Below are 22221 nucleotides of genomic sequence, written 5' to 3'. Positions count from 1 at the left end.
GTGCTCTTTTTCCCTTCGATCAAGCTTTTGTTTTTACCCAAGAGGTTTTTATTTTACTTGATAAGGTTTTTACCGAGGCAACGATGTGTGCACCATGCAACCTAGACATGCGACACAAGGGGGAGTGTTCCGGGAGAATTACTATTCTACTCTTGTGTGTGTCTTAGCCTAATAGGTTTCTTGTTAGGAGATAGATTACCATCTCCGTAATAGATTAGGACTTCGAATCCTACGAGATTGTGGTTTTGTAATGCCTATATATAAGTCCCCATATCATTCAATAATACACAATTATTTCATCCGGAAACATATCTCAAAATATCACGAGAATGATAAAATTTTAGAATTTTAAATTTAAATAATAATGATTATGATATGATAATTTCACCCGTTTGCAGTATATCACTGTAAAAGGTTACTGGGCAGTAAACCGTAACATCCCTACATTTTTTTTCTTCGTGTTAAGAAAGAAAAGGTGTGTGTATAATTAGGCATCACATTTCGTCTCAGTCACTCTCCCTCGTCTTCTTCTTCTTCTCTTCCTCTCCTCGACATACAGAGAAGGCTACAAACCAACAGGATGACTCAAGACGTCGAGATGAAGGAGGTCCCGGCCCCGTCGAATTCCGTCTCCTCCGCCACCCCCACGACTCTCCACCGTAAGTTCTCTCTCCCAATTACCAAAACCCTAATTTCTCCGCGTTGGGCTTTATGAATCGGGCGTTTCAATTTTTGGTCCAGATTCGGTGCATTTCAGTTTCGATTTTTGAATTCGTGGTGTCGATTTTGCTAGATTTGAAGGATATTGCTTCGCTCCTCGAAACCGCCGCATACACCAAGGAGGTCCGGCGAGTCGTCCGCGCCGTCAGGCTGACCATGGCAAAGAGGCGCAAGCTCAGTGTCTCTGTGCTCTCGGCGTTTCTGAGCTTTGCGTTTTCGCCGGGATCTGAGTCTCACACTCGGTTGTCCTCCTATCTTCCCAAGGTGAATTTTCTGTTAGTTGTCGATTTTCGGGTTCGAAAAGTTGGAAGTTTAGTGTTTGGTTTATGGTTTGGAGGTCTGTGATTGTGTGACATTTGGTTATGCAGGACGATGAGCACGATATGGATGTGGATACTGCAACTTCGGCAGCTCCAGTTGCGAAGAAGCACGCCTCGCCTGAGCTGGAGATTTACTGCTACTTGCTGGTGCTGATTTTTCTGATTGATCAGAAGAAGTACAGTGAGGTGAGCGAATGTTGTCGTTGTTGCATTCGGGGTTGTGTGTAGTTTGTAAAGAAATGGGGAACGTTTGTGGTAATAACCTGTGGGTTGTGGTATTGTAGGCCAAAGCTTGTGCAACAGCTGGCATTGCTCGGCTGAAGAATATGAATAGGAGAACTATTGATGTTCTGGCTTCAAGGCTCTACTTTTATTACTCTCTCAGCTATGAATTCACCGGTGATCTCGCAGAGATTAGAGGGTGAGTTGTATTTTAGGAATGTTTTGATGTACATATGTCTATGTACTAAAACAAGGGTTAATTCTCCTTAATTAAATGTTTGATTCAATGTTTTATTTTAGTTAACTTATGCATTTGATGACAATCTTCACTCTTACACTGCAGAAATCTTCTCAATCTTCACCGCATTGCTACTTTGCGCCGTGATGAGCTGGGTCAGGTATATCTGAGACCAGATTATTCTACAATTAGTGGTAAATATATGCGTTATGGTTTCTCATATGTACAATGTGTGTTGCAGGAGACACTTCTGAACCTTTTGCTTCGCAATTACCTGGCATATAACCTATATGATCAGGCAGAGAAACTGAGGTCTAAGGCTCCACGATTTGAGGCTCACTCAAACCAGCAGGTTCTACTTTCGACCTTTTTACTGTCATCCCAGTACATATAGCCATCACGGCATATGAATATGGATATATTTGGTGCCGTTTTTGTATGTTTCTATCTGTATATAACAAAGTCTAAACTCTGTTGTCTAACGAGTGAGATGATATAGCATAGGTATGTTAAGATGTTTTCTAGTGACATGCCCGTTACATGAATGTCTGCTCTGTTGATATTGGAACCTCGTATAGTTAATGTAATGTCTTCATGTTTTTACACACATGCACACATATTGATAGTTGTATTGTGATGACAGCATTCTAAAGTTTCAACACATACACAAATGCAGACTCACTCATATGCATATATGAAGACGTGTTGTTCTTTGTGTTTTGTTTTACTGTCAATCTCATGCTTACATTAATCAAAATTCATCTCTACTCAATTCTTAGCCATAAAATAGTTATTCTCTTTGTAATTTATCACACTGTAGGGTGTTTGAGTCTACACTTTACATTTTTTTTTCAAAGAAAGTATAAGCAAGTGAAATAGTACTGTTTTATGCTTGGTCCTTCTCTTTCTTATAAATTCTAAAACATACATCACTGGTTGAAACTGGATGATCTCTCTGTAAGTAATTGGAGTTACCACCAGGCTGTTCCTGACAAAATCATATGAGTTTGATTATAAAAACGTGCGGGTAGAAAATCTTAAGGATGACACAAAAAAATCCTTTTCTAAGTGGTTTTACTATGAAGATGCATGGGCCAACTTGTAAGATTGACGAGCTGATGCCTAGTCATGCTCTTGCAGTTTTGTCGTTATCTGTTTTATCTCGGAAAGATCAGAACCATTCAGTTGGAGTATACTGATGCAAAGGAGTCCCTCCTTCAGGCTGCTAGGAAAGCCCCTGTAGCAGCCCTTGGCTTTCGAATTCAATGTAACAAGTGGGCAGTCATTGTGCGCCTGTTGCTTGGAGAAATTCCTGAGAGGACTGTGTTTATGCAAAAAGGAATGGAGAGGGCGTTGAGGCCATACTTCGAACTTACAAATGTGAGTCTTCAGTTTTCAAACTGTGCATCTCTACTTACTGGCCTAGTATGAAGTAAGCCATGTTCAACAATTGATGATTTTTAATACCAGTTTCTGTTATGAAAGCAAAACGTCAGTCACTTAAGCATTTGGTTTTATTCTTGTCTCTCTGGGAATCATTCTGGTAGTTTTTTTACTGAAGGAGTCGATATAGTAATCTGGCATAGAATACATAGACATCAGTAGTTTTTTTACTGAAGGAGTCGATTCAGATCTAATCCTGTATGCCTGAAATTTGGCCTCTTAGGTTTCATCAAGTAGCCGTCCTGGTAAATCTATTTAGAGTATTTTTGTCCTCTTATGTATTATTGAGTATCCTTCCTACTGGTGAATTTATTTTGAAACTTGTCTTGCAGGCTGTGAGGATTGGTGACTTGGAACTATTCAAAACTATAGCTGACAAGTTCTCAACTGTGTTTAGCTCAGATGGAACCCACAATTTGATTGTGAGGCTGCGACACAATGTTATTAGAACAGGATTGCGCAACATTAGCATCTCATATTCTCGAATTTCTCTGGTTGATGTTGCCAAAAAGCTGAGATTGGACTCCCCCAACCCTGTTGCCGATGCTGAAAGCATTGTGGCCAAGGCCATCCGAGATGGTGCCATTGATGCAACTCTGGATCATGCAAATGGATACATGGTGTCAAAGGAAACTGGAGATATCTACTCTACGAATGAGCCCCAAGCTGCATTTGATACAAGGATTGCTTTCTGTCTGAATTTGCACAATGATGCAGTGCGAGCACTTAGGTTTCCACCAAATTCTCACAAGGAGAAAGAAAGTGCTGAGAAGAGGAGGGAGCGACAGCAGCAGGAGCAGGAGCTTGCAAAGCACATAGCCGAGGAGGATGATGATGAATTTTGAAATTAATTAAATTCAGAAAAGACGTCTGCATATCACATTGCAATGCCCGGCAAGAACAATTTCAGATTTAAGGGTTGTCATTGACCTATTTGCATTGCATGTTACGGCTAGAATATTTTCAGTTTTATTGTGTCTGGTTTACTCATGATAGTATGTGATTCCATTTTGCGTCGTAGGATTATTCTGATATAGCTGCCTGAGATGTCACTCTTTCAATCATATTCTGAGGCTGCTTATTACTTTCTTTTCTTTAAAATGACAGAAACCATTAAGCTTTTCAATGACTTGTTCCAAAATGAACCTGGTACAGTTTACCTTTTTGGCACTTTCGTTCCCTTCTGTAGTTGTGCAGATCGTTCAGCTTAAGGGCAAAGAGACTCTTATCTCCCATAATAGTACCCTTGCTTGTTGATTGCAAAACCTATCTGGTCATCGTAATTCATGTATATATAATATACAGTACTACAGAGCCAACTTATTTACAAAACTGACACGGTTGAGATCTAGTGTTAAGTCGAAAAGAAAAAAAGGTGCCTTGAATAATCAGAAATCACATCGATGGCTGGCAAAGCTCACTTACAAAATCAACATGGGAGAAATGCTATTATCTTTACAGTAATCGAGTAGCATGATATTTTTGATTGGGAGAGAACTGATTTAAAATCTGTTTATGGTGCGAGATAGAAAGGAGAAGGCAATTCCACCTAATAGGGGGAGACAACATATTGAGTTCCTTGATTTAAAACAACTCGTAAAGTTCTGTTTGTAGTCCAGAGACATCATTCACCCGGTTGAACTGAATCCAAACGACTTGACGATAGTGCTTACCTTTTCAGCAAAGGTTCTTGAGGTTATCTTTTTTCCTGGCTCATGGAATGGGTTCGAAATTGCATCCACATACCCAGCATGAAATCTCCTGAAAAACTACACAATGAATTAACAAGTCAGTAGGGCATTATTAGTTTATATAGAAAAGACTGAGCTTTGTTGCATTACAATTTATAGTTTCTAAAAATGAAATGAGCAACACTCAAGGGACATGTAAAGACCTATAATAGTATTAGCATTACGATGCTTATAGTTTCAAAGGATCAGGAAACCAAACATGCCATGTAACATTCGCAATTTTAGCAAAGCCACAATAGGACAGTTCCCAACTCATTCAAAAGTGACAAAGAAGTGAAAGATCTAAGGTGGATGAGAGAGGACTGTTGATCCGTAGAAACCAAATACAGTAGAGACAGTTTTCAATTTTGAATGTACGTGAACTTCGAGCCACAGTTACTGATGGCATCCTCTTACTTAAGTGAGCAACTCTGAAAATATAACAAACTTGACTAGGCTACTATGCTACTATGGCATCCTCCACCTTGACTAGGCTACTATACCTTGCAGGTTGCATCCTCAATTGGACTGGTTTATGATTTTTACTAAACATTAACTTTTCAAATAATCTAATATCCAACCCTTGCGTACCTACTTGAACGTAAAAGCTATGAACTTTAATGCTAAGCATGGTTGTATCAAATTCCTTCTCAAATCACTATATTAAAAAAGGGAAAACAAAATGTAAAATATATATACACCATTCAGTTAATAAAAGCACCCTCCGGTGCAAAATGTAACAGATCCTACTCAATTACACCCACCAAGGACTTGCAGGGGTCCCATTGTTTCTTATAAATCTTAGGTCATTCCCCAGGAAAGAGAAATCTTGTTTCAGAAAGATACCGAACAAATCAGATAAACTCGGAGCTACATATTCTTCCATCATCATTAAGCATGAGAAGAAATATCAATTCAGATTCAGATTGATGAAGAAAAAAACTGCCAAACTAGTACTCCACCAGTTTGCAATCTCACACACTGAATTTTTAAGCAACAATAACATTAACCAAAAGCCACACTCACATTTCTGACATCTGCATCTTTGACATCGAGATCAGTAGTCACCAAGATAAACTTCACCTTCGTATTCGTCAAATAGCCATACCTGCACACAATACCACAATGTAAGAACCAACACTAAGCAACCCCCTCACCATAACCAAACGCAAGAGAAGCCGCAAACGCACTCACACTTTGTAATTTTCAGTTGGGTAAAGCAGACCCAAGAATGTCTCATTCAATGTCGATCCCGACTTCTTCGGATTGTTCACTGCAAAACCAAACACACACCCACATAACTAAAACACACCAGATTCAAATATGATCCAACTGATTGGGCTGTGATGATTATGATCCAAGTGTTGTCCTGATTAAGATCAAATGAGTAGAACCCAGAATTGCATTTGTATGTATAGATATAAATTGTTCAAAGAAACATGTGCAAACAAAATAAAGGGGTTCAAGAGAGAGCCAGATCCGTAGAGTTACCTCGCTCGTCGACGACGTCAAGGGAGCAGTGGACGATGTGGTGGAGCTTGAGGGCGTCATCGGCATCGGTGAAGCTTTGTAAGTAAAGAGGGTTGTTCTGATGCCCGACCACGGCCACGCAGACGATCATCTTCTCCGGTTCTCTGCTGTCTCTGTTTTCAGTTTGGCTTGCTTAAGTGACGTCCTAGCTACGACGTCGTTTTAGGTCCTTTTTTTTCAAAACCAAAATAGGTTTTTCGTCCTTTAAAAAAAAAACGTTTTTCTTTGTTTAGTTCATTTTTCTATTTATACTTCAAAAAATAATATTTACACCTCTCAGTAATCAAATCTCCAATCTATTTTGATAAAGTATTTAGACATTCCTAATTTTTCCAAAATGCCCATAGTCCAACAAAATCAATAAAACTCTAGTTTTTACTTTAAAATTTATTCAATTGATTCAAAACTATTATAATTCATTTGATTCAAATTATATCAAATTTCTCAAGCTTAAGTAGAATCATAATACAATAAAATTTATATATAATTCATAACAATAAACGCATTCAAACGGAGGGATCACAATAAACTAAAAGAATAGAAAGTGAGAACAATATTTTTATTACGATCCATATATGAAATTATTGAACACGTAATATCACAGTATAGCTAGATCTTCCTATGTTTGAAATTTCTCTTATTATTTTGTAAAGAAAATTGAGAAATCATATGTATTGTATTGAAAATTTTATTTTTTTGTTTATTTTTATAATTATCTATATTGGTAATTTCACATTTGTTGACAAAGTCAACACCAACATGAAAAAAGATAGAGGTTTATGTGTTCTTTTAGGAGGTATGAATAAAACCTCTTTTTTTAAAAAATAAAATAAAAATTGAACTATGTTTTCGTGAGTATAATTCCATTCTACTTATCTAAGAGCTAGCTACTGCCTTTTTTGTGTTGCGATGCATTGTTATATGAACTACAATTTGAGAGGGATGGTTTCCTCTTTTGTTTATAACGGTGCATATTGTCATAGATAAACCTTGTTGAGAGGTTATCATAGCAAATTGATAACCAAATTCCATTTGTATGTGGTGGATATCGACAATGATATTAATGGAAGAGAAAATGATTTTTGATTGGGTGTTACATTGCGATAATCATGAAAGACTTGAATGTATTCACGAGAATGTATAAACGCTTTGTGTTTTTCTAACGGAAGATATTATATTCGAGCTAAATTTCATATAACAATATGTCTCTTGCAAAATGAGGCACTAGTGCAACTATCGCAACAATCGTACATAAACACATAGAAGCTCTACAAGTAAACCAATAACAAGTAATAATCCATATGCTCTTGCTACACTTCTCAATAGAAGTGTCACAAAAACATAAATCACAAACCAATACATAACTTGCCTCAACTCCAAGGCTACCTTGCCTCACCTTCAAAAAACCTAACACCTATCTCTTATGGTCCAAGACAACACACATTTATTCACTCATTTAATCAAAGAATCGTAAATTCATTTCACTAGTATCGCATCACATCACCTTGGCCAATTTGAGCTCAAACATTGCCTCAACACAAAGCCTACCTTGCCTTGCCCTTAGAAAACTCATACTCAAAGCACCAAGAAGGCACAATCTAGCTTTTGCTTCAACCCCTCCAACTGGAATTTCTCATATAATCATTTTTACCTGGAAAATGGAAAATATAAGCTGATAAATGAAGCATCTATTTCCTAAACAAAATACTGAAAATAGAGTGTGACGAATATACCCCCACGCCGCTTTGGTGTAGCTCCTCCTCCTCGTCCTCGTCCTCCTCGTCCTCCTCCTTCACCCTCTGCCATTTATATTCCAAACACAAACACGCGACAATCCACCTTTCTTCTTCTTCTTCTTCCTCCTCTTCCCTTCACCTACCTGAACCATCGCCGTATCCGTCAGGTAATCCTCTCTCGTCCTCTAATCCTTCGATTCTATATCTCTCTCCAAGCTCAAACCTTTTTCTCAATCATCGCTGTTAGATTCTCCGTTTCGATTGGGCTGGATTTATAAACTCGATTAACTACGTAATCTCATTGAGCTTCATCGCCGATTTGTGCTAATGTGTTATTTTTATTTAATAATAATCGTATTTAAATGTTTGAATGATTTGGCTGAGGTTGTGCTGAATGTGAGCTGCTCTAGGTTTTGTTGTGCTGAAATTATTGAATTACAATGGTTTGTGTAGCTTCACCGATTCGATAGCACCATTCCTTTGCTCAATGCCTTTAATATTTTTCTGTATGAGGATTTTGAGGTTGAGCTGGGTTGATGGAGTCTTGTTTAGGTTGCATGATATCATGTCATTTAGGTATATGATTTTTTTTATAGGAAATCAAATGCATTTGAATATATTTTTCGATTAAGAAGTGGATGTTGAATTCACAAACAGCAGACTTTGCTGGTTTAGTAATCGATAGAGCTGCTAAAGACTTGGTTTTAGTTGGATTTTGATTTGATAGTACCGTGTTTATTGTGTGTTGTTAGGTTTTGGTAATGGGAAGCAAGCAGCATGATAGTGTAGTTAAAGATGAGGAACCTATGACAATTATTTCTGATTCGAATGAGAATACTGGATTTAAAAAGTTGAGTGAGGTTGTCAGTGGGGCGAATAATACTCGAGACATATATAGGCAGGATGTTGTGAGGGGCAAGAATGGCATGATTGGGATTGTGACTGAAGTTGCTGGTGATTCAGATTCTGATAGCGGCATGACTGATGATGAGGATGAGGAGGATGATGATGATGAAGAAGAATATGATGACAATGCTGACGAAGATGACGATGGTGAGAATCATGAAAATGAGAAAGATCGTGCTGGCGACAGTAATTCTAATGAACATGGTTACAAGAACCAAAATGGTGGTAATAATAAGAGTGGTCCTCTTCCTGCTGACCAGGTTCGAGTACTTTGGATTGATGAAAACGAGTCAACTGAGAATATCAGTGATTTGAAAGTTGTTGATCGGGGATTCTTGCATGGGGATTTTGTTGCTGCTGCTTCTGAGCCAACTGGCCAAGTTGGTGTTGTGGTGGATGTCAGTATCTCAGTTGATCTGAAAGCTCCTGATGGCACCATCATAAAAGATGTGTCATCGAATGACTTAAAACGTGTGAGGGAGTTCACTGATGGAGATTATGTGGTCCTTGGTACCTGGCTGGGTAGAATTGAGGATGTTTTTGATAATGTGACAGTGATGATTGATGATGGTTCCCTATGTAGAGTTTCGAGGGCAGATCCAATGGATCTTAAACCACTTTCAAAAAATCTGCTTGAAGATGTTCATTTCCCTTATTACCCAGGTCAGCGTGTGAAGGCAAGGTCATCATCGATTTTCAAGAATTCTTTATGGTTATCTGGCTCATGGAAGCCTAATCGTCTGGAAGGTACTGTTACTAAAGTTGCAGTTGGATCAGTGTTTATTTATTGGATAGCTTCTGCTGGCTGTGGGCCAGACTCTTCTACTACCCCTGCTAAAGAGCAGGCCCCAAGGAAGTTGAAACTGCTGTCTTGTTTTACACATGCAAATTGGCAATTGGGTGACTGGTGTCTTCTTCCTTCATCAGCGTCATCATCTTCTATTGCAGTTGATAAGGGTTCAAAATTAGAACTTGTGTGTAATTCGGAGGAGAGGTCACTAGGAGAACCAAATGACGACAGTACTCCCATGGATACAGATCCAGTGTCTGTATTTGATGGAAACAATGGAAATGCTGGAAGTAATACTTCTATTGAATCTAGTTCCAGTGGTAGTTCATTGTCAGTGGCAAAGATGCCTGTTACTCTTCATCGCAAAAAGATTCGTAGACCTGTAGTGAAAAGAGACAAGAAGGCATGGAAGGAGGAAAATTTTGAAAGATCCTTTTTGATTGCCAATACGAGGACAACAGTTGATGTGGCATGGCAGGATGGTTCAACAGGACGGAAGCTGGCATCAACCGATTTAATTCCTCTGGATAGTCCTGGCGATCATGAATTTGTTGCTGAACAGTATGTGGTGGAGAAGGCATCTGATGACGATGATGATACTTTTGAAGCTAGGCGTGTTGGGCTTGTGAAAAGTGTCAATGCCAAGGAGCGAACAGCATGTGTCAAGTGGTTGAAGGCAGTTTCCAGAGCTGAAGATCCGAGAGAGTTCGACAAGGAAGAAGTTGTTAGCGTATATGAGCTAGAGGGTCACCCAGATTATGACTATTGTTATGGGGATGTTGTTGTTAGATTGTTGCCAGTGTCTGTTTCTCCACAGACTACTTCAGTATCAGACTTGATTGAGGAGCCAAAGCTGCAAAATCAACCAAGTGAGCTTACATCAGAAGCTGTCAATGAAGCTTCTTCTATTATAAAATCTTGTATGGACTTCTCAGATCTTTCATGGGTTGGTAATATAACTGGTCTTAAAAATGGCGACATTGAAGTTACATGGGCTGACGGGATGGTTTCCACGGTATGTTTGTTGCATTATCTAATTAGCATTATTGCTCTTCCTATGATATATTGTTAGTTTAAAATTTTTTTTTTGTATCTGTGACTTGGTCTTATCAAATTAATAATATTTGTACTACTTACTCTCACCTCTTCCTGTACAAAATAGCTCCTTAGAACTTAAAAGGCTCATGTGTTATATTACATTTTTTTAATCTCATGATATTGAAAGTGGTTATACAGACTCTGGATAGAAGGTGCTCTTGAAATTCTATTTGGCATGTGCTCTGTGATAAACATTCTGACTCGGAGGAATGCGAGAGAAAATCATAGGTTTTTGTTAACTAGAATGGCTTGATTAGCCGGTTGAGATATGGCAGGCCAGATAAAATGTGGGGGGGGGGGGGGGATAATTGAAGAGTACCGAGCCCTGGTGATGCAATTATTGATCCTTTAATATATTTAACAGGTTGGACCTCAAGCAATTTATGTTGTTGGTCGAGCTGATGATGATGACTCAATAGCTGGGAGTGAGATTAGTGATGCTGCTAGTTGGGAAACAGTTGATGATGAGGAGTTGCATGACCTACATCCCCTCGTAAGTATAACAGAGGTACGTTACTGCCTGAAAGAATAGTATGTTTCACCAAATTTACAATCAGTGTGGCCCAAGTTAAAAAAAAAAAAAGGGTTCCCATAGTGGAAGAGCCCTGTACATATATATGTATATTATATAATCTTTTTTGGAGTTCTAAAGACCTCAAATACTCTATTTTTTTTTGACATGATGAGAAACTGTTTGATATTCAGGAAGAGGAGATTCAGGGTCCCTTCAACATAGATTCTGAAACAGAGGAGGTTGGAGATGATAATTCTGGAAGGAACCCAGCATTATCTGTTCCCTTGGCTGCACTTCGCTATGTCACCAGACTGGCAAGTGGAATATTTGCACGGGGGCAAAAGAACTTGGATCCAACTTGTTTGGATACTAAAGGTGAAGGTGATTCTGAAACTCAGGAAGTTGAAATTTCTCAGGGAGATCATGGTGAAGATTCCACCTCTCAGAAATCTGTTGATGATAGTATGGATATCGATCATAAAAATGAAGAGCATATGTCGTCAGAGACAACAAAAGTATTGGATGCAGCAGAAATCTTGTGCAACTTAAGGACTGAAAAATCAGATATGACAAGATGTGTCAAGGATGATGTTAGCAGTTTCAAACGCTTTGATATAGCCAAAGATCCTTTGGACCATCATTTTCTTGGTGCAGCAGGGCAGGTATCTTATTCTACTTTATTTTCAATTTCAGTTTCATTCCATTCGCCTTGATATTATTGTCTTAATCAGGGAAAGACTGCGACTTTATTCTTGGAAGATTGCTCTCTTTGCATGGAAAAACTTACTTGAATTTAGCTATTAATGTAAAACATGTACAAGCAAAATATGCAGGGAATTTTGATCTAATGAAACTTTTCTCTCGATTTGCAACTTCTCTTTTCCTGTTACATTTATTATTCAACAACTTGATTGAAAAGCAATAAAGAAGTTGCTCGAATAATTTTTTTGCTTAGCTGGTTAACGGTGTTGGGATTTTTATCATGTCGAGTATAACTACTTCTCAAAATAAGTAAAATTTGTTGACTTATAAGACTGGCATGACTTCTCTAACTCCTTTCCTTTCATCATTACAGAATAGCAGTGGTAAAAAGTGGTTCAAGAAGATTCAGCAAGATTGGAATATCCTTCAAAATAACCTGCCTGGTAGATATTCGTTATATACTTTTGATGATCAATTTGTGTCCGATTGTTGCAACTGTTTGTTTCTAATAGAGTAACCTAAACAGTTGGCATCTATGTACGCGTTTATGAAGATCGAATGGATCTCTTGAGGGCAGTTATAGTTGGGGCCTATGGGACACCTTACCAAGACGGCCTCTTTGTTTTTGATTTTCACCTCCCTCCTGAGTATCCTGATGTCCCTCCGGTTAGAGCTCTATCTGAATTTTATGATCCAGTATTTTTTATGCTAGCTTCTTTTGTCAAACAAGAAGAAATAAAAACTAGCCAACAGTTGCTTTGGCATTGAAGAAAGGAAATTGTTTTTGTGTCTGTCTGACTGGATTTATGGATTTTGTGCCTTTGCAGTCGGCATATTATCATTCTGGTGGCTGGCGGATAAATCCAAATCTATATGAAGAAGGCAAGGTCTGTCTTAGTCTGTTAAATACTTGGACTGGCAGAGGAAATGAAGTATGGGATCCAAAGTCATCTAGCATCCTTCAAGTTCTAGTTTCACTCCAGGGATTGGTGCTAAATTCTAAGCCTTATTTCAACGAAGCTGGCTATGATAAGCAAGTTGGAACAGCTGAAGGGGAGAAGAATTCGTTGTCATACAATGAGAATACTTTCTTGCTGAACTGCAAGACGATAATGTCTCTTATGCGAAGACCTCCCAAGGTGATGTATTATGTTATAGCACTCAATTCTTGTTCTTTTTCACATTCGATTTTTTTAGGTGCTTCATATATGTATACCCATTTTCTCTCTGTTTCATTTTTTCTTTTGATACGATTCCTACCCTAGGTCCTTTATTAGTTGGATATTACTTGGTCAATTCAGTGGCTGAAGTCTATTCCAGATGGTCATAAATGTTCTATTCGGTTGGATTTTTATTTTCCACACTGGGCTCTGGGACCCAGTCACCTAATTCTACAACTACAATATTTTTTTTTCACAAATTGAGTGTCAGCCTGAAAAACGTGTCGTATAGTGAGGAGTGAGGACCCTTTCATTATTAGTTAGGGAGAGAAGTGAACTGTATTAGAACAGAGGATATTTTACCAACTAAACCATGTAAACAAAAAACTTTAGCATTGAAACTTCACAGTGTTTCTCTTGTCAAATGCATGGTATTAGTATGAAGTACTAGTTGCTTTAGTACAATTCTAATTAGCTTATTGAGTAATGTTCTCATGGTGTTGCATGTATAGGACTTTGAAGAGCTTGTCAGAGACCATTTCAGGAGGCGTGGCTATTACATCCTCAAGGCTTGCGATGTATATATGAAAGGCTACTTGATAGGTTCGCTCACTGAACATGCCTCTATTAGTGATGGCGTTGATGCAAATTCAACCTCTGTTGGTTTCAAGTTGATGTTAGCTAAGATTTTGCCAAAGCTGTACTTGGCTCTGAGTGAGGTTGGAGCTGATTGTCATGAGTTTAAGCATCTGCAACAGTCATAGTCTAAGAAGGATTGTTGGAACTTGGAAGATGCAGTTTCCTCGTGATCTCTGTATCTGTGGCTCAAGTTCAGTCGGAAATCTAATAAACTTAAGGGGTCTCATTCTATTTGATATCATTTTTGTAACTGGTAAACAGAAATGGAAGGCCTCCGTCGAATTTCAGAAGTGGGAGTGCCTGGAGCAAAGTTGCCGGCTCTCCCATTGTGTCCATGTACAATAGATTTTCTGTTAGCAGCAGATTGAGAATGAATTCGTCCTTTCACATTTGGCTGCAAGCTAATGTTGACATCTCTTGTGTTTAGGTTTGGGCAGGCTTTCTGGGATCTGGAAAGCAACAGTTTTGTTGTTACTGTTTGGTTGCTGATTATTAAATTGAATTGATTCAATTTATTTGGAATTCTTTAAGGGGTGCCATATCAAGGGATAACTCGTGAACCTTTTATATGGTCACAAAAGCTATTACCCACTCTCAATTAGGACAATCGATAAAATTTGTGGTTTACTTGTGTCAATAAAAGGAACCAACCATTATTTATATCTGAAATGAAACCTCAAGTTATAACTTTCTATTAAGAAATAAGAACTAGGCTTGGCAAGTAGAGCGCTGATTGTACTGATATAACCCAGTTCCAATGACCATGCCAAGGAGAAAATAGTTGACAAGCTTGCGCGATTTCCAGCACGGAATACAGAATATAACTAGCAACATCTTATATCTTGAAAATGGCCGGTTATATCATCACTGAAAGCAACACACAAAAGTTTCTTCTGGTAATCCAACAAGCATCAAATACAAACCTTTCGGCACATGTATGAGTAACGAGTACATTATTAAGATCCCAAATTCAGATCTGATAGAAGACTTGAGAGGCACATTCCATTGATAAAAATACTAACAGCATGCGTGACAGGATTTGCCACTGAGCTGATGAACGTGATTCAAAGTCAAACAAACTATCTATGCCCTAGAGGATCAAAACCTTGGAACAAATTATCTTGCATTGTTCTCTAGAAGACACTTAAAAAATCCAGCTTTCCTACTTTGTGCAAAGTTCAGGATTCAGCTTGACAATTTCACAACGTCCAATGCCAGACCGGTTTCATTTCACCTTCACCTGATGCACATGAAAAATTCCAAGTCATTAATTTGCTCTCTTGATATCAAACTAAACGTGATAGAAAAGGAAGCAAGCAAGACTGAAAAAATGGCTAAGACACGCAGAGGCGTATGGGAGGGATTAGCTTGTCTAACAAGAACTTCCAGGTCTTAAACAACGAAAAATGGTACTGAACCCCAACGGGTTCTCTAATCAAATAACCACATTTTACCCAACACTCGTGAACTCATTCACTTTCACTTCATCACAACAAACAGAAACAAAAACAAAACAAAAAGCTTTGGTTCTTGTTATCACCATGCGTCCAAACTCCAAAAAATGGAAATCTCATCGATGTATTCACTTGTAATAACAACCACACATAATAGAGAAAACGATAACGAAACTCGAAATATATTACAAAATGGAAAATGGTAATAGTAAGACTACCAACTCATTCATAGACCGGTCTTGATAAGCTTCCTCCGGGCCAGAAACTTAGCCAAGGGAGGCGTGACCGCCAGCGTAATCGGAACCCGGATCGGAAACAGAGCCTTGTTGCAGAGCACAGCCAATGCTATAGCGCCGCCGCTCGAGGCCGCCAGCTCCGCCGTCCGGTTCCTCTTCTTCTCCTCCCCAATCCCGGAGGAGGCCGGGTTCTCTTCGGACTTGAAAGGGTTTAGGTTGGGAAGCCTGTCGATCAGCGACTCCACATCGACGTTGCTCTTGACGGCGACGTAGAGTCCGGCGACGGAGGCGGCGGAGACGGAGCAGTGGACGCCCAGCGCTACCTTGCCGTACTTCTTCAGGAGCTCCCGGAAGCGACCACCGGTGGCCATTGATGCTGAGGAAGGAAGGAGGAGGGTTGGGTTTGGGGTTTGGGGTTTTAGAGTTGAGGGAGAGAGAGAGAGAGAGAAGAGGGGCTAGGGTTTTTGTCTTTGCACATAAATGATGGGGGTAGATTTGGTATTTATGATTGTTTCTGTGGAGTTACTTGGAGCCGGGGGTAGGCAATTGGAGGCCAAAGTCAACTAGGATGAGAGGATATCGCAAATGATTTTATGATATTACGTATCTGCCCTTGGACTATCGTTAAAATGTCTTCCCTGCTGTCTCTCCGGAGTTCTGAACCTGGAAGTCGACTATTATTTCAGGGGTTGTTGCAACAAACTTTCAGATACAAACAAACAAGCTTGGGCTAAACTCTATTTCCGAGTTTCAACATTTGTGCGTAGGTTGTCCTTCTTTTGTCTCTTTTTATTTTCAATCTTGGAAATGTCTGTCACTCATTTCTCATTCCTATCTCGCCAAATTCTCTGTAATTGTTGGGTTTTGTTCAATTAGTTTTATTGTGATGGGATTGTGCAACTGTTTTCTGAATTAAGATCATGAACTCTTTTTTGTTTGAATGTTCCTATTTTATATAAAATGGATGACAAAGAGTCACCTCAGTTTCAGAATGATATAGCTACTCATGTCGTCCCTCTCCAGTACAATTGTATAAATGTCAATGTGAACATATGGACCCTCAGGCAAGTAGGTTTTGAATTCGACTGTGTTAACTAGGCATGGAGAAGAGAAGCCTACTTGGATAATGGATAGTGCAAACAGAAACCTTCAAATGTTTACTGTTCGATTACTTTCATATAGTTTTGGATGTAGGTTCAATAATTGTATAATTGTGTTTCAATTTTACCGATTTGATTGTCTTTCTTGCTTTGGGGTCGTGGGGAAGAGTTGGTGAAATTAGATGGACTGTAGATTTCATGCTCTCTTGATTAATGTCATTGAATTTCAAACATGTCAAAACCCAAGATCCCTATGACTTTGGCGGGTTTATGATCTTAGAATGTGGATATTTGTTTGAGGGAGTCAAATGGGTTAATGGGTTGGTTGTGAATTTTACTTGCGATGAGTCTGTGTGAGTTCAGTCATTGAAGTGTGATGATCTTGGTTAAAGGTGGTGCCTTTATGATTCATAAGACCCAGATACAGCACTAATTTAGTAACGATGCAATGCATAGTTTTAACCTTTGATCTTTAGTTTTCACATTTTGCTTGTTCTTTGTTTTCAAAGGAATTGGTTACCTTACACTTGCAATGTGTTTCTTGTTGCTTGCCATTGCTGCAGGATTAGTTTGTGGAACTAGACGTATTGTAGGAGGAGATACTGAGGTTACAATGAAGTTTAAGAAGACAGTTTTTGTAACTGTTGGGACAACTAGTTTTGATGCTCTAGTGAAAGCGGTGGTTACACCAGAGGTTAAAGACGAGCTGTCAAGAAGAGGGTACACTGATATTCTCATTCAAATGGGCCGTGGCTCCTATATTCCCTCAAAGGTACTGAAGTTTCAGTCCCAGCTGTTTTTGTGGCAAAAAACTATGTGATCAATATGTGTTCATAATAATATCATCGGGAAGGGATTTTAATTCTTATGAGTTGAGAGGTTAGCTGAGAAAGAAAAGGTTTTTGTACGTGTAATGAATTCAGGGTTTCTTCACAATGAAAAAATAGACATGAACCTGAAGAATAGCCAGTTTTCATTCTTAATCTGTGCTTGGTTTTAGACCTATTTGCTTACGCAAGTTTTTGTTTATGGAGCAAGGCAATGGAGATCATTGTTACATATAATCACTTGTTTACTCTCTTGTCTCAACACACTTTGTCTTCCATCATATAAGCAAGATTGTTTGGGGTTACTTCTGTCTATTTTTGTTTCTACTTTCTTTATCATGCCCTGAACATTACTTTTAATGCAGTCTGAAGGAAGTGGTGATTCCATCGGAGTAGATTATTTCACTTTTTCATCAAGCATTGCAGACCATCTAAGAGCGGCATCTCTTGTCATTAGCCATGCAGGTATAGTTGTAGTAGTGTATTTTATTCTATGCTTTATGTTACTACCTCAAATTGGAGAAATACTACAAATATGTGTTTGACAATTACCTGAAGTCACATGATGCTTAAATGCTTCTATGAGGGCACTTTTCATATGCTCACCACTTCCATGTTGCAATCGCTCAAAAGTATAATAGGAAGGAAAATTGCATTCTGTTGAATCTGAGTGATTTCTACATTTTGAAGCTTGATATTTTATGCCTATATTACTGTGGTGCAGGGTCAGGGAGCATATTTGAGACATTGCGACTTGGGAAGCCCTTGATTGTTGTGGTTAATGAAGATTTGATGGACAACCATCAATGTGAGTTGGCAGAAGAACTAGCAGACAGGAAGCATCTGTACTATGCTCGTCCACAGACACTTCAACACATTATTGCAGATATGAAAGTGGAGTCCCTCATTCCATACCATCCAGGTGATGCCACACCCGTAGCCAAACTTATCAATAGGTTTCTTGGTTTTTTCTGAGGATTGATGGACGTGTAATGACCATATTACTTGATCCTAATATATCAGTTAGTTTACTGAATTTGCATGATCAAGATGGATCCTTTGGTGAAGTAAGAATTATTTCATGGTGAGCATGGATATATTTGGACTATAGATTGGTAATTAAAATTTTGCAAATATCATACTACATCCATAATTTAGGCAGGTTTCTAACTGGAGCTTAGTCTATACCAACGTTTGGTCTTGTTGTAGATGGCATCTGCAGACCTGGATACTACTGTCCAGTGGTATATATTGTATCAAGCAAATGGATAGTTACGAGATCCGTCTTATTTGTTGTGATTTGATGAGTGAATAATTTCTGATTTGATAAACTTTTTATAGCGATAAACTTAAAATGGTATGTCACGTTAAGCCACACGTGTGCATTTGCACCATTTTAGTTAAATTTGGGTTCTATTCTGAACTCAGCAGACAAAAATTATCGAATGTAGTCAGATTGTACAGCACTCGAATTGTTACACTGCAGATCAGAATTTAAATTAAACTGTTAATGTTTACATCTCTATGAAGGTAAAGCTACAAAACAACCCAGCAGTCAAGGACATGCTATGTGACATTGCGACTCATTTTGGAAGAGAGTTCAGTAACCTTTTATTTTGACATGTTAACTAGCTAGAATATGTCGATTGTGCACAACCTTGAATTTTAAATGAGTACATAAATTAAACTACCTAAAGTTCGAAGTGCTGTTTAGTGTTTCTTTCATGTGAGAGCTGATACTTTATGCTTCAGTAGGAAGATGATGTAATTAATAGGGACTGAAATGGTTGTTGTGGAGGTTTTGGTGATGGGATTGATGATGATGATTGTTGTCCGAGCCAATCTCAACCTCCGATGCTTTCGCCATTTCATCACTGCGCCATTTTAATGGATTCCTTGTTAGCTCTAGCAATGAGTCTCTCACTTCATCAGCTCCAACTAGTTCACTATCCTTTTTCTGTTACCAAGAAGAAAAATTAGCATAGGAAATTAGGAATCATGGTTACTCCTAAGCTGGAAAGAAGTTGCTTGAGGTTGAAGCAACTAACCTCTACAATGAAGACATTGGAGACAAGGCATCTGAAGCTAGTTACATTGGCATTAGTAACTTCAAGGCTCAGACAGCTCAAAGCCTCCATCAATCTCACAAATCCACCAGGTTTGTGCTCACAGAATACCTTCACAAAGAACTGATTCCCCTCTATCTGAGCTACTTCCACTTGGGGCTGCACAATTTGTTCCATTTCTTAAATTAGTTTTAATATAAACCTAAAAGATCTGAACAAAAAAAGAAAATGGGAATAAAAATATTTACTGAGAGAGAGAGAACGAACAGAAAATGCATACCTCCATCTGCTGTGTCTTGCGATCATGGATAACTTCTGATTCGGGGCTTTGTTTCGAGGCACTATTGTCTCCTGATGTTCTCAAATGAAACTCATTTGGACATTTATGATCAATTTGCTCAGTTTTAAGATCAATCCCACTTTGACTCTGATCAATCTCTGATTGTATACTGTTATGTTGGCCACACTTCCTATTTGCAGCACCTTCATGAATTTGATGATCATCTTCGTGATCGTGATCATCGCCAAGTTCATCTTGGAGTTTCTTAACTTGGTTCTGCAACTCCATCACATACTCTATTGCATCCCCAAGAATTGAAGCTCTGTCCAACTGAGTACAAATGAGTTTGGCATTAGGTACAATTCTAACGAAATTAAAGGGAATTAAAGACTCGTAGTTACGTACGTACTTGAGGTAGCACAATTGTAAAAAAAAAAATGTAACATTTATAACAAGAAAAAGACTAATATAGATGATGATGCTTACCTTAGAGATATTGGGAACTAAAGACCTAAGTTCATAAAGCCTGTCATTAAGCTTCTTCCTTCTCTTTCTCTCTGCAACAAGGTTTTTGGCCTGCCCTTTACCGTTCTTCCTCCGATATTTTAAATCATCCTCAACGTCAAGCTGATCATGATCACTGCAATCTGAGTTCAGGTCTGTAGCTTGCTCTCCATCTTCATTTACAAAATTTGAATCCATGTCATTATTGCCGGCTTCCTGCTCATGATCAATGTCTGGTTCTAATGACTGATCCATAAATTGCATATGCATGTGGTGTGTAGCTTGTGTCTCACTCATCGATATTGACTGCTGCATTGACTCCATTGCTTGATCAAACCCAAATTTTGCGGAACAATTATTAGAGGTGTGGTCCATTTGCTTATCAGACAGAAGTTCATGTGATGAATCCTCAAAAGAATTGACATTATAACTACTGCTCCTCATCCTGTTTCCCAAGTTGTGAGTAAACTGCTGCAAGAAGTTCATGGCAGAGTTATCACTGGAGCTGAAAATATGATTGCTGGGGTCCATTTGTTCGTGCTCTAAAAGTACTTGCTTTGATTGGATTTCAGCTCGAGTCATTGTGTCTGAGTTTACACCATAGTTTGTACCAATATTTAGATGTTGGTCATGTACCATTGAGATGTTGTATTGCTCTGTGATGAAATCAATAACATGCTGGTCTTCGAGTACCTGTCACAGATAAAAGAATGTTAAGTAGACAATGTTCCAAGTTCTCGATGCCATAGTTCATTAAAGCATTGTAATAAGATCATTTTGTCTTAAAACTTCAACAAAATGATGTCTTTACTTCTCATACTGTCATACATATGAAATGTGACAAAATGTCTCTATGCCTCTACACTTCAGATCAAACTAATACGAAAAGCAAAGAGCATTGAAACCATTACTTGTTTGGCAACAAGAAGCTCAATTAGTCCTCCTGGTATTGGCATCAAAACCCTGGTCCCAACAGCTTCCTGCAAGTGTCAAAAGAAATAAGAGCTTGAACATCAATATGAGCTCAAATGACTTACCTTGTTTTCCAATATAACAGAAAATGATCAGGGCCAAGTAGTACTTACTTCACTAGTACCCGAAAATGTGATATTACAGAAGTTTAACCAACTCGGTTGGTTGGACACTAAAGTCTCTGCATATATCCTGTTTATGATCATGACCTCAAGGTTAGTTAACTAAGTCGAGTTAGTAAAAAAACCGATGCATGACATGTTATGCTGTTAAATTATCAATCCAAAGAATACATGTGTACACAAGATTCAACTTCATCATTAGTCTAGATTGACACTGCTGATACCATAACATGCCACATTATCTCGAAAGACTAGGAAATGAATCTGCAGGTTGAAGCATACAAGAAAAGAAAATAGACATACCCGGAGTCTAGGGAAACCGTAGAAGACATTTTGGAAATAAGATCACAAGATCTGGTTCTTGGATGCTGCACCAAGGTATCCCTACAAGGAAGGACTGCAGAAACTACTGGAAGAAGAAGATGGTCTTCATATCCACCACCTTGAGTAATTTCAGTCCCGGAACAGCAACAATCCATCCACTCAACAAACCTAAAGTATTTCCCAAAATAAACTGATTGACACATAGATTAGAAGAAATTAACCAAGAAATTAATTCGTATATATCATCATCTGTTTCTTAACCTTTGATCTTCATTTAGTTTCCAGACAACACAAAAATCCCATCCTTTCAAACCCACAAGGGGTCTAAGCCTCTGAATGAGACTTGACATGATGACACTGTTCATGACACCTACAACAAAATGTGCATTAATTTAAAAATCCAACAGAATCTCAGAGCATCAGTTGGGGGTAGTACAATTGATAGAGACCTAGCTTGCAGCTGATGATATGAGCAGTTTGTCTTGCTTTCGAGAATTTGGGTAGTACTGAACAAATTACTAAGTAAAACAAGACGAGAATGAAAGAAGCAACAAAAGCACAGCAGAGAAAACAAAGGTAGAGATCCAT

The 22221-nt window shown here is 38.5% G+C and overlaps 6 protein-coding genes across 9 annotated transcripts; 3 read left to right on the top strand and 3 right to left on the bottom strand.

Moving 5' to 3' along the window:
* The first annotated feature begins 525 nt into the window (after positions 1 to 525).
* Positions 526 to 4009, top strand: LOC126782379 (probable 26S proteasome non-ATPase regulatory subunit 3). The gene is made up of 8 exons (XM_050507611.1): positions 526 to 659; positions 794 to 984; positions 1089 to 1226; positions 1325 to 1461; positions 1606 to 1660; positions 1742 to 1852; positions 2641 to 2880; positions 3276 to 4009. The coding sequence occupies exons 1-8, from the start codon at positions 581 to 583 to the stop codon at positions 3786 to 3788; spliced, it is 1464 nt and encodes a 487-aa protein (XP_050363568.1). The 5' UTR covers positions 526 to 580; the 3' UTR covers positions 3789 to 4009.
* A 329-nt stretch (positions 4010 to 4338) lies between these two features.
* LOC126783718 (uncharacterized) lies at positions 4339 to 6334 on the bottom strand. Its single transcript, XM_050509234.1, has 4 exons — positions 6165 to 6334; positions 5868 to 5946; positions 5700 to 5781; positions 4339 to 4712 (listed from the first exon to the last, which is right to left on the bottom strand). The coding sequence occupies exons 1-4, from the start codon at positions 6292 to 6294 to the stop codon at positions 4572 to 4574; spliced, it is 432 nt and encodes a 143-aa protein (XP_050365191.1). The 5' UTR covers positions 6295 to 6334; the 3' UTR covers positions 4339 to 4571.
* A 1642-nt stretch (positions 6335 to 7976) lies between these two features.
* Positions 7977 to 14270, top strand: LOC126782126 (probable ubiquitin-conjugating enzyme E2 23). Its single transcript, XM_050507298.1, has 8 exons — positions 7977 to 8106; positions 8692 to 10650; positions 11098 to 11241; positions 11439 to 11909; positions 12323 to 12392; positions 12476 to 12615; positions 12777 to 13088; positions 13622 to 14270. Exons 2-8 carry the CDS (start codon positions 8701 to 8703, stop codon positions 13871 to 13873), a joined length of 3339 nt encoding a protein of 1112 aa, XP_050363255.1. The 5' UTR covers positions 7977 to 8106; positions 8692 to 8700; the 3' UTR covers positions 13874 to 14270.
* Positions 14271 to 14684: 414 nt separating this feature from the next.
* Positions 14685 to 15855, bottom strand: LOC126782129 (uncharacterized). Of its 2 annotated transcripts, none has more exons than XM_050507302.1 (2): positions 15421 to 15855; positions 14685 to 14988 (listed from the first exon to the last, which is right to left on the bottom strand). In XM_050507302.1, exon 1 carries the CDS (start codon positions 15807 to 15809, stop codon positions 15429 to 15431), a length of 381 nt encoding a protein of 126 aa, XP_050363259.1. In that variant the 5' UTR covers positions 15810 to 15855; the 3' UTR covers positions 14685 to 14988; positions 15421 to 15428. The 2 variants fall into 2 exon arrangements, with proteins under 2 accessions (XP_050363259.1, XP_050363261.1); XM_050507304.1 differs by having other exon boundaries at positions 15425 to 15855.
* A 260-nt stretch (positions 15856 to 16115) lies between these two features.
* On the top strand, positions 16116 to 18462 carry LOC126782128 (uncharacterized). 3 transcript variants are annotated; one of them, XM_050507299.1, is made up of 4 exons: positions 16116 to 16205; positions 17102 to 17310; positions 17731 to 17830; positions 18090 to 18462. In XM_050507299.1, exons 2-4 carry the CDS (start codon positions 17152 to 17154, stop codon positions 18338 to 18340), a joined length of 510 nt encoding a protein of 169 aa, XP_050363256.1. In that variant the 5' UTR covers positions 16116 to 16205; positions 17102 to 17151; the 3' UTR covers positions 18341 to 18462. The 3 variants fall into 3 exon arrangements, with proteins under 3 accessions (XP_050363256.1, XP_050363257.1, XP_050363258.1); XM_050507300.1 differs by having other exon boundaries at positions 16134 to 16197; XM_050507301.1 differs by having other exon boundaries at positions 16140 to 16201.
* A 644-nt stretch (positions 18463 to 19106) lies between these two features.
* LOC126784697 (transcription factor ABORTED MICROSPORES-like) lies at positions 19107 to 22221 on the bottom strand. The gene is given in 9 exon segments (XM_050510181.1): positions 19107 to 19322; positions 19414 to 19590; positions 19712 to 20041; positions 20198 to 20908; positions 21127 to 21226; positions 21326 to 21379; positions 21613 to 21801; positions 21895 to 22003; positions 22083 to 22221. Coding segments are annotated over 9 exon segments (2025 nt in total).

The sequence above is a fragment of the Argentina anserina genome, chromosome 2 (genome assembly GCF_933775445.1).
Source record: "Argentina anserina chromosome 2, drPotAnse1.1, whole genome shotgun sequence".
In the NCBI taxonomy this organism is placed as follows: domain Eukaryota; kingdom Viridiplantae; phylum Streptophyta; class Magnoliopsida; order Rosales; family Rosaceae; genus Argentina; species Argentina anserina.
This window is presented reverse-complemented; position numbering and strand designations above follow the sequence as displayed.

Excerpts from the sequence above, each read along its gene's own strand:
- LOC126782379 (XM_050507611.1), top strand. The coding sequence starts at position 581 with ATGACTCAAGACGTCGAGATGAAGGAGGTCCCGGCCCCGTCGAATTCC. Across the intron at positions 1,853-2,640 it reads AGGCTCACTCAAACCAGCAG|TTTTGTCGTTATCTGTTTTA; the intron begins GTTCTACTTTCG and ends ATGCTCTTGCAG. Across the intron at positions 2,881-3,275 it reads CATACTTCGAACTTACAAAT|GCTGTGAGGATTGGTGACTT; the intron begins GTGAGTCTTCAG and ends CTTGTCTTGCAG.
- LOC126783718 (XM_050509234.1), bottom strand. The coding sequence starts at position 6,294 with ATGATCGTCTGCGTGGCCGTGGTCGGGCATCAGAACAACCCTCTTTAC. Across the intron at positions 5,947-6,164 it reads TGACGTCGTCGACGAGCGAG|TGAACAATCCGAAGAAGTCG; the intron begins GTAACTCTACGG and ends TTGGTTTTGCAG. Across the intron at positions 5,782-5,867 it reads CCAACTGAAAATTACAAAGT|GTATGGCTATTTGACGAATA; the intron begins GTGAGTGCGTTT and ends TATTGTGTGCAG.
- LOC126782126 (XM_050507298.1), top strand. The coding sequence starts at position 8,701 with ATGGGAAGCAAGCAGCATGATAGTGTAGTTAAAGATGAGGAACCTATG. Across the intron at positions 10,651-11,097 it reads CTGACGGGATGGTTTCCACG|GTTGGACCTCAAGCAATTTA; the intron begins GTATGTTTGTTG and ends TATATTTAACAG. Across the intron at positions 12,393-12,475 it reads CCTTCAAAATAACCTGCCTG|TTGGCATCTATGTACGCGTT; the intron begins GTAGATATTCGT and ends TAACCTAAACAG.
- LOC126782129 (XM_050507302.1), bottom strand. The coding sequence starts at position 15,809 with ATGGCCACCGGTGGTCGCTTCCGGGAGCTCCTGAAGAAGTACGGCAAG.
- LOC126782128 (XM_050507299.1), top strand. The coding sequence starts at position 17,152 with ATGAAGTTTAAGAAGACAGTTTTTGTAACTGTTGGGACAACTAGTTTT. Across the intron at positions 17,311-17,730 it reads GCTCCTATATTCCCTCAAAG|TCTGAAGGAAGTGGTGATTC; the intron begins GTACTGAAGTTT and ends CTTTTAATGCAG. Across the intron at positions 17,831-18,089 it reads TCTTGTCATTAGCCATGCAG|GGTCAGGGAGCATATTTGAG; the intron begins GTATAGTTGTAG and ends ACTGTGGTGCAG.